The 15,982-nt window shown below is 36.5% G+C and overlaps 1 protein-coding gene across 1 annotated transcript in view; it reads right to left on the bottom strand.

The window, feature by feature from the left end:
• Nucleotides 1-15,982, bottom strand: part of Fas1 (fasciclin 1 Fas1 domain-containing) — a 588,690-nt gene that overhangs the window by 127,554 nt on the left and 445,154 nt on the right. The window contains exon 3 of the mRNA XM_017905693.1: nt 7,340-7,530. Coding sequence (XP_017761182.1) covers nt 7,340-7,530 — 191 coding nt within the window. The remainder of the gene's footprint in view (nt 1-7,339; nt 7,531-15,982) is intronic.

Genomic DNA, 15,982 nt, shown 5'->3' with positions numbered 1-15,982 from the left:
ATAATTCTATCGTAATATAGAGATAGATAAATAATAAATTCCATTACAATCCATACATCCGTGCAACAGACTCGTTACATGTAATCGAATACGATACAATAATTTACAGCGTGTAATTGCAATAGGTGAATTGGTACTTTTCGTTTAATATGAACACGCTGAGCGTTATTCGTTCATAATTCTGGCAACACAATAGTAATTTCTGCTACGTTGTTAACCGGTATAACACGATTCGCGTACTAGATAAAACTTTAACGATGGATCGATGTACACGGAGTGCACGAGAAGCAGAAATTATAGGGAATAAAAATTCGAATTATCTTAGAAATGCAATACTCGGAATTGTAACAAGCAAAAAGCGCGTGATGCCCCGAGCAACGTATTTCTATGGCAATTTTTACCACTGCTTTACATTTTAATCCTCGGACAGCGGATTGCGCACAGCGGAGGCTGGATTAATTTTGACCCACATTAAAATTTCACTTGAACACTTGCTGGAGTTAGATTTAATTCCACGCTTGCAAATTCTTTTTTCAAACAAATTTCGAGCACCGTTTTTTACGTTTAAACCCTTGGAAGCTGTTACCTTTATTGCACCGGATATTCGAGTAACGTTTTCATTAATTAGATGAACCAAATTCCACGCATGGGTTATGATAAATAAAACCCATGATAAAGCATCTCTGCGAAGCTTTGAAGTTTCATAAGTGCATGCGAGCGGACAGAACGAGCACTTTAATTATAAAACGGCGCCCAGTACAAAAGTTTGGACATGAATCCCGCCGTATTCTATTATGGTAATAATTAAAAAAGAAAAGGAAACGTTCTATTTCAAAGTGAAATAAATACAACTCAAATTTATTCAGATGTCGTTGCTCTTTGTGCCCACAAATTACTTCGTTTTCGCTTTTCCACTCCTCGCGAGTCCACATCGACACGCCATTTTGAATTCCTCGGCTACCACACCCTGCGAACCCAGCCACGCAACAACCAAAATAGCATTCTTTTTCTGATAACTTCAGAGAAAAACCTAATTTCTTTTCAAATGCCTCAATAAAATCTATCGAAAAGAGATAAAGATATTTTTTAATATTATATAAATTACAAAACATTATTTTTTAAATTGGTCATTAGCCTGTCACTCTTATGGAATCAACGTAGCCTAAGCGGAAACTTTAGTATCAGTAAAGGAAAAAAATGAATTAAACGAAATACTTTGTATAATTATTTCATCGATCCAATTTATCGAATACCCAGAAAAAATATAAATAAATTACAAATCGTTACATTTTTAATTCCTAACCTAACCAAAAACTACAGTAGTAGTGAAGTAGAAGCATCCTTCATAACAATTTTATCACTCTAATTTTCTAAATATTTAGGAAAACACAATAATGTAAACATATCGTTTAATTTCTATAATTTCTATATTAACAAACATAACCTAAAACTAATCTAAATTAAAGCAACCTAAACAGATGCTCTATGTATTTTCAAGATTCACTATAACATTTAAGTTAATTGCAGAATGAAAGGTAAACGAAGCACCTTCTATAACCATTCTACCCCAAAAATCCCCAAATATCTCTAGAAAACGTATTTCCATCAGAATCTTGGAAGGGAAGTCTCTGCAGAGTCTCGCCCATCGGCCTCGCGACAGCGATTAAAAGGAACGTAGAGGAGCTGTCCGATGTTCGCAATAATTACACGTTGACGGTGCATGAAAGCGTAATTCGATTATTTTTGCGTTAATACGATTGAAGCGTAGCTGCGCGGAGGCACGGCGCTTCCGACGAGTTAATCAGCAGAGGGCGAAAGAAAGTTCCGGGGCTTGATCGAGGCACCGCCGCTAGACGGCGAAGTTCGTCGAATCGGAATGTAAAAAGTTATTCGATTAGCCCACTTTTGTCTACATTAATTATGATCCGATACTTTCGTGCTGTACGAACGAGCAGGAAGTATCGGCCGCGATAGAACTTCTGCGTTAAGTGGATGAGAAAAGTTTCTCTAATACCAGCGAGAGGTGAACGAGAGAAAAGGTGGCGGGCCAGCCGGGGGGGAGATGAGCGGATGAGAATTGATCAACGGCCGAGCGCGTTCGAGAGATTAGTCGAAGACTGGTTCCGCGTGATTTTCATTGGACCGGTGATACCGGATGTGGATTAAGGAAATTCGTTTGGCGAAATTCACGGGGTTCGTGCCGGGGAGAACGGGGTGGGCGCTGGGGGGTTGCGGGGTTGCAGCTTCCGAGCTTTGGTTAGGAGATCGAGTCAGAGGTTCGTTCGGGAAGTCTTTGCTTCATGGTAGAACTATTGATCCGTGACGAGTGTCTTAATAGTAATAACAATAGCAAACACCGAGAAAGAATAGAATAAAAATATAAACCACTGGAGATAGAAATAAAAGGAACATGGAAGGAAAAAGAAGCATACATAGTCATACGAATAATGTCTACAACTGGAATTACACCACGTACATTCGTTAAAAGCACCTAAGCATCAAAACACATAGAAAGACATAATCCTCGAAACATGCAATATAGTATTCATACTCTTAATACTATATAGTATATAGTATTAATAATTATAGTATTATACTATTATTAGTAATACTATATAGTATTTTTATTCTCAATACAGTATTGTCTTATAGTATTCTTCTTAAACCATTCAACAGAAAAGGAAAAGAGCTACCCGTAGTAGCGAAAGGGTTAATACTTTTTTGCATACAAATTGCTGTAGATTTAAAGGTTAGGAAGAAGAACACAGTGCTTCACGTATTCACATTCCTCACACTCATACCACACATTTTATGACAACCAGTACAACGAAAAGAAGCATACATAGTCCTACTAATAATGTCTACAACTGGAATTACACCACGTAATGCAAAAGCTTGGTCCGCTACAGCTTTAAATTTTTCCACATCGGTTTCAAAACGTCGGAGACAATGTATAACGCTGTCCTTCAATACAAATGAACATCTCTTTCTGTTGCATCGTGTAGTCAATGTCAAAATAAGCTGTAATGGCCACTTTTACTTTGCATTTAAGTGCACAAATGTATTCAAGAATAAGTAAAGAAGCGTAGAAGAGGTAATGCTTCATAGAACTTGCGAAGAAAAATTTTTGCTTGCAATTAATTGGTTTCATAGTTTTAGTACTAATGATAATAAATTACTTTTTGCAGAGAAAAATTGGCGTTGGATTTACATATGTTGGTTAGACATTTTCTATTACTCGTATAGAGTTTTCAATTGGTTTAGAAATCTTTTGTAACAGTCTGTGTAGTGGTAATGGTTAACATAGATTTTGAATATACATGTGTGATATAATAAAGCAGCGATGTTTGTAAGAAAGGGATGAGTAGGACAAGTATGCATGGGATGTTAATATCTAATGGATTCAGGTTATCATGATAAATGAGTATGCGGGTAATGATCGAGGTATTGTGTGTAATTGTGTGTGACATGCAATGTATGAAAGTAGAAAGAACAAACCAGAGAGATTGAACATAGGTCAGTTGTAATTGAGTTGTAATAGTGAAAATATGTGTGAGCATGTGATTGAGAGAAATTAATTAGATTTATACTTAATACTTGTGTTTGATCATTTTATGTAATTAAACAAGGAATTGTTCATATTGTTATTGATATTTCATCCACCACTAACACGTGTAAATGGATTGTTCATGTAATGGCGAAATCAGTGTGAAAATCCTGTAAGAATAATTATAGCTAAGCAGAGGTAGCACGTTTATATCCCTGCTCCACTAGAAGTGCATTAATCATTTAATGCTCTTTGTCTTCTTTCCTGCTTTTATTTCGTAGAATAAACGTGATATCAGCTTTGGATGAAAATTCAACGAATTTCGAGATTTTAGTTTCAACGCAGTAAGAAACGTTTTTAAAAAATGAAATAAAACTTTATCTCTGCGGATTTTCCAGGTGAAAAATTATGTATGCTGGGATCAGTGTTACAGAGTAGAGATTCATTGCCAATCTAAATTACGATTAAAGCATAGTGAACAAGCAGCCGAGCGATTCAATTAGCCGTACACTGGCACTTAGGCTAATTAGTTTCTAATCGTATAAAGACATCTTTGTTACGAGAAGCAATTACACTTCAATTTTAAACTCAAAGTGCTCGAACTTCAAGGTTCCCATTATGAAGCACCAATTAAATTTCTGGTCGATTATTACTCGATGCAGTTATGCTACACGATTCATTTTTTCAATCTCCTCTCACAGAGTCCTCGATTTCAAAAATTTTCTATTAAATCCAATCCAAGAGAGATTTAAAATATTTAAAAGATTACATTTATAACTAAAAGATTTAGATTTAAAAATATTTCAAATCTTTCAATCCTCATAGTTTGAAAAAAAATTTTTTTAAAGAGACAGAAAATTATTTTTATTAAATTAAAGCAGGTACAATATATAATTTGTAATTAGGATAGACATACCTTAGGAGGATTAATTATATCTAACAAAGAAACGAGGAATTGTAAATACTATTGAGTATTAAAGTTATTTCAATTTGGAAGATTTCATTCACTATAAAATCTCTCAGAGAGTATATGAATCATGCAATAGGTATATCAATCATGCAATATTGAATGCAATATCCATAAACCAAAAATACTATGAAATATATAACAAAATAGGTACAATCAATAATTAGTAATTAAAATACAGATATTGCGAAAAATTATTTTTCTAATAAACGAAAAATTATAATTCTTGCTGAGTATGAAAAAAATCTTAATTTGAAAAATTTTACTGTCCACGAGATACAGACCCCCATAAATTCCCCAAAATAAAAAAATCTGTAACATAGTACCTAGACACAAACTATAATAAACAATTAAGGTAAAGACCTTCAAAAGTTAATTACCTAATATAGAAACGAAGAATTACGAAAGATAAAACACAATTCACTTAAAAAATAACAGGAAGTCTCACAACAAAATACACATGATCCACAATCGGTAATTAAAACCCTAACCTAACCTCAGAGAATTAATTCACTTATCGCAACAGCAAATAAATAATACAACCGTCCATTTCCCAACAGCACGAAAGGCCGAAACAAACAATTTTTTTTCCTCGACTCCGAAACTTAGACCCAATCCCAAATTCCTAATTCCATACACACCGTGTTTGCATTCCCACGCAAATAAACACACGCACGCTACGACCACGCGGAAACTTCTCTGACCTTGAAGCGAAGCAATTTACAGTTCGACAAACTGCTTACAACAATTGTCTGATAATTCTCTTTCAATCCCAGCCGACTGAGATGCAAAGTAATCGAAGTTTCCAGACGCTTTCGAAAAAGCTTCCACCCCGTCCCACCCTTTACACCACGAATTTTTATTGCGTCTCTGTTTCAAGGAATCCTTTGTCCAGAAGAGCCATCTGCCTTGAGGGACGCGAGAATATTCGACGAGCTTATCGAGACGAGCGATATCCATCGATACGACGAGACACCGAGTCGCGAAGCTCATTAAAAGCTCGTTAGAACGCGGATCGAGAGAGGTCGTGGCCTGGGAGGGGTCGGCTCCTTGGGCACAGTTTCGCGGGAATCGCGGAGAACGCCGGAAGTCGCGTTCACGCAGAGCAACGCGTAAACTAACTTAATTACTCGCGAGATTGCGCTCGTAAAAAAGTAATTTGCGATTAAATTAACCGCGGCGGGAAGCGGAGTGCAGTTGCCAGACGCCATGTTTTTCCTTATTTCAACGCGTGCCTGCATGGACCATTGGCAGGCCGCGGCCGGCGGAAGTAAAATTTCCATTAGGCGGATGAAAATGTTGCATTCTGTGTTTGTCAAACGAGGTATATGAGAGAAGGTATGTGGAGTTTTGCGTGAGTGCTGTGTTCTGACACCTTTGAGAACGAGTGTGTATCGTGGAGATTAAAAGCTTGGATAATTTCGTTGGTGTGTGTGTGTGTGTGGTTAGATTTCTTTCTCATTTATGGCGGATAGAATAGAAGTTAAATGGAAAGTTGAATATTCTATTTGTCTCTCTATCGGGAAAAAGGAAATATTAAATTTCATGGTTACGAAAAGTAATCGAAATATACCTTAGATAATCTGTAGGTATTAGGAATGAATACTGTATTGCGATATTTCCTTTCCCATACATGCATATGGATTGAAAATTTACAGGATTAAAAGGTGTTTGATTAAATTATTTTTAATTTTAGGCACAAGTAGACCTCGGCCATTTATTTCTTAACCCTTTGCACTCGAGAGGTGACCATCAGTCACCATTAGATAAAATTTCGAAGATCGATATGAATTAATATGTCAAATTTAATATAATGTAACGGTGTGCGAGCTATCGAATTCAAATAATTCTGTGTTAATTATTATACGATTTCTTATTTATTACTGAAAGAAATATTGCCAACTTTATAGCAGAAAATCTTTCAACTCCTACTCATCTTTAGCCAAAAGATCGTCGAGTGCAAAGGGTTAAGTTTTTCTTTTATTTGTTTTACTCATTCTCTTTAATTATTTCTTATTCCATTACTTTCTGCACTACTATACTACTACGTAATTACTGTATATTTCGTTTTACTATTTTTATTGTATACCAAAGGACTTCTGTTCGTTAATAAAGTATTATTATTATTATTATTTTAATGATTCATGGTTTACATGAGACAAAATTGAATATATCACCTGTCGTACAATTAGGTGAATAAATAATAAGAATATTACGTCCTACGTTTTTCTATTTAGTATGAATATTCCGTTCTTTTGTTATATATTTACAACTTTGTCTATGATGAATAATGTATTTACAAACTCAAAAAGTTTATTTTATGATATTATAGGTTTACTTATGCGTTAATACATATAACATATCACCTGTCCTTCAATTAAGCGAATAAATAATATTAATATGAATATTGTGTTCCTTCGTTTTGTATGTATAATTTGTATGCAAAAATTGAAAATCCAGAAGAAATGAATCTATCACTTGTCTCTCTATTAAATAACACGGTTAAATGAATGTACTTGATGTAAACTCAACACTCACGTCACATTTATGTGCTTAATATATATATAGAGAGATTAGAGTCATATCGAATTTCAATTAATCTGATTTTAATTAAATATTCGAATCGTAATTAATCTGACTTATAGTATGGTATATATATAAGGACAAATTGCACCCATCACTTTATATATAATTATATTCATAGAGTTCGAAATATTTAATACTTTCTGGACCTTTTCTATTTGGTCTTAAAATCTATTTTGGTCGCAAAATAAATATAATTATATGATCGATCTAGAGAAAAGTCGAATATGGAAGATATTTACCTGAGTCTTCACGTCGCCGCCAACGATAACCTTCGATTGAAAATTGCTTCTTTCCGTCAGGATCTTCGCGTTATTTATGTAGACTTCCTGGCCGTGCGTGCCTGTTCGCCTGGTGACCCATAGGGGTGGATTACCCTCTAACTCCGACGAAATCGAGTCCCCTAGGTTCTCGATCGTTTTCGGGAAATTTGCTGAAACAAAGAAACGAATATTTTTAGTCAAGTTAAGTTAGTTAAGATAAAAGTTAATCGAGGAAGTTATTAACCTTATTATGGACTGTCTCTAGCATTCGTTTATATACTTCCAATATTATTTTGCATCTTATAATTTATTATTAATATTTTATATCGTATAATTCCGTAAAATTGCTCAGTCACCATGAAATATAATAATATTTAATGTATTATTATTCAACCATAAATTGTTTCATTTCGTAAAATTGCTCTGTCAACGAGAAGTGCAACAATATTTAATGTATTATTATGTAACCGTATTTTTCATTTCAACGAAAAATATATTCCAATATAGGATCGAGATATTTTGCATGGCAGGAGTTAAATAGAAATTACCTCTTATGAATAAATAAATAAGGACCGTTTGCAACTGGAACATTGGAAACAGATCTTGCTCAAATTACCAGTAACGAGATTAGTCCGATATTTAAAGATTCACTAAGCATCGCATTGATAATGATCTAAAATCTCTTCAATTATTTTCGTTATCACGCCTTTGCTAATTCAGTCAGAGTCACTAGAATCATTTATTAGCGAATTAAATTCGAGCTTTTAATAAGACATTCCGTATCCGATATACACGTACTCGCGTATACTTAAAGTTTTCACAAATTTTCACAAATTTCCATTACACGAATTTGAATTTGAAAATAAAATTTGCACAAATCATTGACAACGTGATTAATTCAACGCGAATATTCGCATAATATTGCAATAATAATTTCTCGCAAACCCATCCAATTTACAGAATAATGATTTCAATAACTTAATAAAAGCTACGAAAATCATCTATCAGGTACAAAACTAGATTTTCTACAAATTACTAATTACGAAATTAATTCTATATGGATATTCACGTAACTGCATTAATAACAAATCACCTAGTATCCTTTGTGCCATTTGCAGTACCGCGCTTTTAATAATTCAACAGCTATCAAATTCACCTATTAACAATGAAAATAGATCTTGTACGAATTACCAGTAACGAGATTAATTCCACACCAGTATCCATGTAATATTACGTTAATAATAATTTACCTTTAACCCCTTGAATTATTTTCAATATAACATCCATCAATAATTCCATGAAGACCATAAGAATCATCAAAATCATTTACACGAGATTGCTAGAAACTTTTATAAAATTGTATTAATAACAATTTGTTATTTTTTGAGTCATTTCGAGTAAAACGTTTTCTGAGTACAATAGAGAATATCAAAATTATTTGGTAATGTTAAAAATAAATCTCGCAGGAGCGATAAAATCATAATAATCGCATTTTAACAGTTACACGTACTTTAAATGAAAACATTGATTTCTTTATTAATTCCCTACAAAATTTTAAACGTCAATTGCGAAATACCACAATCGCACATTAATTTAAAAATTGTACAAGTACATAGGAAATTATTATATATATAATTATAAGTAGGATACGAAAAGAAATCGCAAATCGGCTATTGCCAACAAAACCAAATTGTAAACCGATCGATATCTTCTAGAAGCAAATCGAAAAGTTATTCTCTATAACAAAATTAAGTTGCGTGACTCCCCTACGGGGGGGTGAAGCGTAGGTTAAGGAAAGCATAAAAGCGTGGTCTTTGACAACCAAAACAGAGTTCTTAGAAATCGGTTGTGACCAGCACAAGTGCGAGTCGTTTGATGTTGGAAAAAGAGTTTTAAAAGAATGCGTCCTTGTGTATTTTCGTTTCGTTACCTTGGTGTTCTTTTCCTAAGTTAAATCAGTTTACGAGTTTTGAGTTTGTGTTATTGTGTTCTTGCTCTTTCGATAATTTTCGCTGTCTCAAGACCAGTATTCGCCATCCTACATATATATATTATATAAATGACTTCTTTATCAGTTCCCTACAAAATTGTAAACGTCAATTGCGAAATACCACAATTACACATTAACTTAAAAATTGTACAAGTACACAGGAAATTATTATATATATAATTATGTATATAATATATATAACTTCTAGAAATTATGAAACCTTTGTTCTTCTGTTACTTTTACGTATCGCGTGCAATTTTATGTTTACACAGTTATGTACATAAAGGGCTTCAAGTCCATTTGCAAATAAATAAACATATATAAATATATATAATTATCTACCAGCGACAAAAATAGCCAGGAATATTGGCATAGCGTCTCATTAATGATTGACTCGGAATCCTTTGACCGACCTGTCGGCAATTCAGCGAGAGCTACGAAAAATCCTGGAAACGCAGCGAGCCGGCAAGAAATCCCCAGTCTGCAACGCTCAAACCCTCTCTTCCCTTTTCAAAATTTCAACAGCCTCGATTAAACGCGGAAGAAACGGCTCTCCCGGTGGGAAAGTCGTGGCACAGCGACAACTGAAATAAACAGCGGGACAGAAGCCTGCAAAGTATAATCCATCAAACGCGTTTCACCCCATCCACCTGCGCCGCAACCAAACCGTAAAAAGATCGTTCTACCACGAATCCGTGCTCGTCACCGCGCGCCAAGAATTTTACTTCCAACCGCAACCAGTACGCGAGTTACAAGAGCGTGGACACACGCTGGTCGTCCGAATGTAGTGGTACCGGTGGGAGAATAAAAAAGAAAAAAAAGAAAAAAAAGAAAAAGAATGGGAAGAAAGAACAGGGTGGGAGAAAGGCGAAGCTTGCAGCAAAGAGAGAAACCGACACCGGGACGCAAAGAGTTCGCCGCGAAGCTACAAAGCTGGTCTCTTTATTATCTCGTTACCGGCTAGAATGTCCTCGTAATCCCGAGGTTTTTCCAGCCGCTGTCTACCGACGTAGCCGCGATAGCCAGCGTTCTGCATCCTCAGAGAAAAGTCCAATCTCGGTATAAAGGAGAGAAGAAACGCGCGATGGGGTCAACAACAATAGCGCTCATTACGAACGTCAGGGATTGGGCCCTGTTTCGTTAAACTGCCGGCATCCTCTTCTCCGAAGTATCCAGGGAAACACCATGACCTCCACTTGGACAACGCCGAGTCTTCCCGCTATTTCACCTTCCTTTCCTCGTTTTCCCGTCCCCAGTGCCAGCAGAAATCCTCCACTTCCGCAGGAATCATCCCTCGACTGTCCATCGCGAACGAGGTCTTCCCTTCATCTGGCGTCTTCTGTTCCGCGCCCGAGAACCCGACAACGCTTTCCAACCAGTTCCCCGACCCTACGGAGCCTCGATCCAATGTTTCTTTCGTTTGATGGCAAGCTGGCCAACCGTTTTATCGCCGCATCAGCGGAAACGTACCCTCCTTCCTTGGATAGGTGAGAGCGTGATCGTTTTTGCCCCTGGTCCGGGTCGGATCAGGCACCTCCGGGGTTCTGACGCCTTTTACGGGCCTCGATCGGGAACTTATCTGAGAATGACTCCTTCGTTTGGCGGAGAGAGATCGATCTGCTGGGGATCGCATGCAAATACACGGGGTGATTGACGAGACGTCCCAAGATGCTTGAAGCACGGAGGCGTTACGTTGGCTGTAGCGTGGCTGGGTAGGTGGCGCAGGATTTCGAGAGGTTTCAGATGTAAAGAAGGTTAATAGGGTTGGGTGTTTATGTTGGGACAGGGTGGAAGGTTTCGTAGAAATTGCGGGGATTTTCTGTTACGGTTTCGGGGATAATTGAATTTGAATTTGGATATATCGTGTTTTTAAGTGGACGGTAAACGGGGTAGCGAGGGAGAATAATTTTGGGGCGATAATTTCAATAGGAAAGGTATTAGTTAACCAAATCTGTCGATCTCTCAAATTTAATTAGGTTTCCATAAAGTTTTCCTTACGGCGAAGAATTGAATATTTGAGAAATAATAAAAATTTGGAGGATAATCAAATTTGAATTTCAATATAACGTGTTTTTAATTGGATGCTAAATGGGGTAGTCAAGAAGAATAATTTTGGGCCCATAATTTCAATAAGAAAGATATTAATTGGCCCAAATCTCTCTATCTCTCGAAAATATTTAAATTCCCATAAAGTTTTCCTTATGGTAAAAGATTGAATATTTGAGAAATAATACAAAATTATATCACAGCATTTGTTACAACGATTTGGGGAATAATTGAATTTAAATTTGGATATATGGTGTTCTTAATTGGTGATAAATAGGGTTATAGATCAGGCAAGGAGAATAATTTTAGGAAGATAATTTCAATAAGAAAGATATTAGTTGACCCAAATATAGCTTCCAAATTTATTTAGGTTTTTATCAACTTTCCTTTATAGCCAAATATTGAATATTTGAATAAAAATAAAAAATTATTTCACAGGATTCGTTAATAATAATATATAATACCGAAGATTAAAATAATAGGATGAAAACAAATATGTCCACGAAATCAAGGCTAATTTACAAGAATATTACCAGGAACAAAACTTCCGAATTTCGATATATGGTGTTTTTAATTGGACGATAAATGGGCTAATCAAGGAAAATAAATTTGGGCCCATAATTTCAATAAGAAAGATGTTAATTGGCCCAAATCTGTCCATCTCTCAAATTTATTTAGGTTTCCATAAAGTTTTCCTCGTGGCGAAAAATTGACTATTTGAGAAATAATAAAAAATTATTTCAAAGGATTCGTTAATGATAATATGTAATACCGAAGATTAAAATAGTAGGATGAAAACAAATATGTCCACGTAATTATTTTTCAATGCAATAAAAGTCAAGGCTAATTTACAAGAATATTACCGGGAACAAAACTTCCGAAGGCATTTCGACTAATTCGATATCTCCGGTGTCAAAGCACGAAACAGATAAAAGCGACTCGCGATCAGAAAGGTTGCTGTATTTGCACAGCAACGCGCGAGGCAACAGAAACAAGGAAACTCTCTCGATACCGTTAAATTACACCGTGAACAGGGTACAGGAAGAAATAAAAGCAGAGTCATTATTCATTCCGGGCGACGAATCGCGCGTACGACGATCGAAAAATCTAGACAAATATGTTCCATTGAACGATCAATAGGTCCCCCGATCTCTACATCGTTTTGTCCCAGACGTCCCTTTCAACGAAGGCGGATGATTAAGTCCTCGATCGAATCCCATTTATTTTCCGCCGGGGGAACCCCTTGGGGCACAGGTGCGATGGCCGACCACAAAACGAGAACATTCGTACAAAGCTGCTTGCGCAATCGATTTATATTCTCTCGCCAAAAACCTTTCTCCGCCGCTTCCGTTGGCCAGCATGTAGCTGAAAGCATGCTTTCGAACGTTGCTACGAAGCATCGGCTAACAAAGAAAATACGCGTCGCGGGATTACCGATGAAACAAAAACGCGCTATCGTTTGTATGCCTGTGAGCCAAAGTGTCAGAAGCGCTTGGCTTAGCGGCGACACGAAAAACTGGATCGTCGAAAACGTTTCGGGGGTGGAAGAGGATGGGCCCGAGCGGAATCAGGCTACCCTTTCGATACTGCCCCGATCTCCGGTAAATGTTTTTCCACTCGCGTCGGGAAATCTGTGTAAGTTGGCAGATCTGTGCAGTTTTATCGGGGATTTCGTTTGTTTGCCTTTTCCTTCCCCGATGGCTGTTTTTCCATCGGAGCCAGACTTTTTCCGCGAAATTGTTCCAACATGTCGAGCTCTATCTTGTGAGTGTTATTGAAGATCGGTTGTCGCAGGCCATTCGCGTTGCTATAGTGAGAACGCTCGAACGTTTCGTTCCTGTGACAATGACTGTTTTTCGACTAGAACCGAACTATTCAGCGAAATTGTTGGTTAGGTGAGGTTAGGTTAGGTTAAATAATAAATAAATAATAAATAAATGGGATAGTCGAGGGGAATAATTTTGGGGCGATAATTTCAATAGGAAAGATGTTAGTTAATTAATACAAGTCTAGCATCAAAATTTATTTAGGTTTCTGTCAAGTTTTCTTTATGGCGAAAAATTGTTGGAACATGTCGAGCTGTACTTGTGAGTGATATTCAAGATGGTTGTTGTAGAGTATCGGTGTTGTTATAGAAAATTTGGGAAACTTTGATTAGTTATTTAGGATATGAAAGTGAGATGTAAGTCGAGTGCAGAAATTGAATTTTGTATAATTGTGTAATGAGTAATTGAAAAACTGTTTATTATTATTAGAAAAGTCGAAGGGTTTGGTCGATGACTGCTGACCACCACTATCCACCATCAACCCCATAGGACGAGAAAATAACTAAGATACTAACCAAGAATTTCTTGACATTTTCGATTTTATTATAAATTTATATTGAGAACTTTGTTAATAACAATTTTAACCCTTTGCAATCGAGAGGTGATTCTCAGTTGCCATTTAATCAGAACCTAAAGATCGATGTTAATTAACATATCAAACTTAAAATTACTCAACGATAAGTGGAATGTCGAAATAAAATAATTCTACGTCTTAATTTGCATACGATTTCTTATTTATTATTTTAAAAATATCGTCAACTTTATGGCAGAAAGTCGTCGAATTACTATTTTTCTGTAACGAAAAATTCGCCGAGTGCAAAGGGCTAATTTATTGTTAATAATAAATTTGATAATTTATACACGTCTTATAAACTGAAACAGCATTCGCACTTCCATAGGATAAATTTCTATGAAACGTATATAGATGTCAAAATATTTTGATTTCTTCTCTATTTTTGGCTAGAACGAAGTATTATGCTAAAAGTAGAAACGTTAGAAAATTCATTCTCATCTTAAAAGTTATTTGGGAATTAATTTCTTAACAACTTTATATTAAAAAATCATGTTTTAAATTATAAGTGATTTACAAAAATTTCTTATATGATTAGTATAAAAAAGTATACGAAAAGCTTTTTAATTTTCGTGTAATCCATTTTAGCCTGTCCACGATCCAAAATCGTGCATTTTTGTAAACTGAGAGTGATGGAGTAATTCCAAAATCTTCTAAATCTTCAGAAATTTGCCGAGTGACAACTATAATAACAATCGTCTCTCGAATTAAAAAATACCCAAATATTTCTAACCACTCTAGATCCTGAAAATAATTCTTTTCGAAATAACCGTACAGTCGCGTGAAGAATTCTGGAACGAAATGCCAGTCGATCCGATTTTCCCCAGTCGAGATCGACGGCATTCGATGCAGAGAAATGCACCGTTCGCAACGTCTATTTGTCGGCGAAATTTTGGGAAAAGATGGAGGTGGCAAACAGACTTCCGGCGGACCTCATAGAAATGCTGAAACGTGCCTCGCGAGCTCGGAATAATTTCGATTCCAGTGCCCGTTGCACGGTCGTTTACACGAGCGTGCACCGGCGAGGATATTTCGGTACATTGCAAGGCACGGGACTCGGCATCTTGTTTGGACACTTCTTTAAATCAATTACGAGTTCCCGGCAGGCAAGTTCGCCGGGCAAGTAGTACGCTTCACCCCTGCCAGTTCGACGAAAGTTCGACGAACGTCCCCTACCCTGGCCCACGCGGAAACGTGGCATCAAACTCTCGGTTTCCGGATTGTTTGCTCGGCTTCGACGGATTCAATCGGCGCATTTGCGATTCAGATGATGATCGCGGCGGCTTACGCTCGTGAAATTCGAATATCGCAATTGCCCTGGCTGGGCTTGTGCACACCGATTTTCAAAATTCCACCCTTGCCCCTGGTTACGCCTGTGTTGCGTTGATTGTAAGTGTGCTGGACAATTTGTAGGGTGAACACGTTGATTCGAATTATCTTTAACACGAGTGTAATGTGCAGTTCAGGCTAGTACTGTATGCAATGATGTTGGCAATATAACTTCACCTTTGGAATTATGTAGAGACTTGGGTGGTGGTAAATAATAGAACTATTTATTAAATAAGAATAATAATAGATTAATGATAAACAATATGTGGGTGACGATTGAGTATACGAATTTATATCAACTACAACTTAAGATTACAACTCAACTCAACAACACAATAACAACTCAGCCAGTTCTAATGGCTCACAAGTAAAATATAACTAATCAATTAACAATTAATAACTCCTCTCTACACAACTCTGTTCTGATCACTTCTAAGATTGTCTTCATAACTCCCCGAAAGAACTGTCCGCTTCAAGCTCATGCACCCTTATTTAAAACCATACACTCTATCATCTTTCATACCCATGCTGTCTTTCCCAATCATGCTTTTCTCACGCACTCCTTACAGTCTTGCCCTCAGTGGGTCAAGTAGTTCAAACACTTAGACGTATTCCTAGATACTCATCACTTGCAACCGATACTTCCATTAACATCCCGTCCACACGATCCTTCATCCATCTGCACGCACTCCAGATAATACCCCGAATGCTCCAGCCAAGTCCAAGACCGCTGTCTATTATCCTGGGATACTACAATTATATACTACAAATGAGATTGTAGTACAAAAGAATTTATGTAATACATATGTACGTAATCTGGTGGATTAAGCTCTGATAATCCACTGGAATCTATTTTCAAC

This window comes from Eufriesea mexicana, unplaced genomic scaffold (assembly GCF_001483705.2).
Source record: "Eufriesea mexicana isolate 0111107269 unplaced genomic scaffold, ASM148370v2 scaffold4304, whole genome shotgun sequence".
NCBI lineage: Eukaryota > Metazoa > Arthropoda > Insecta > Hymenoptera > Apidae > Eufriesea > Eufriesea mexicana.
Note: the sequence above shows the minus strand (reverse complement) of the source record. Positions and strands in the feature narration are given on the sequence as shown.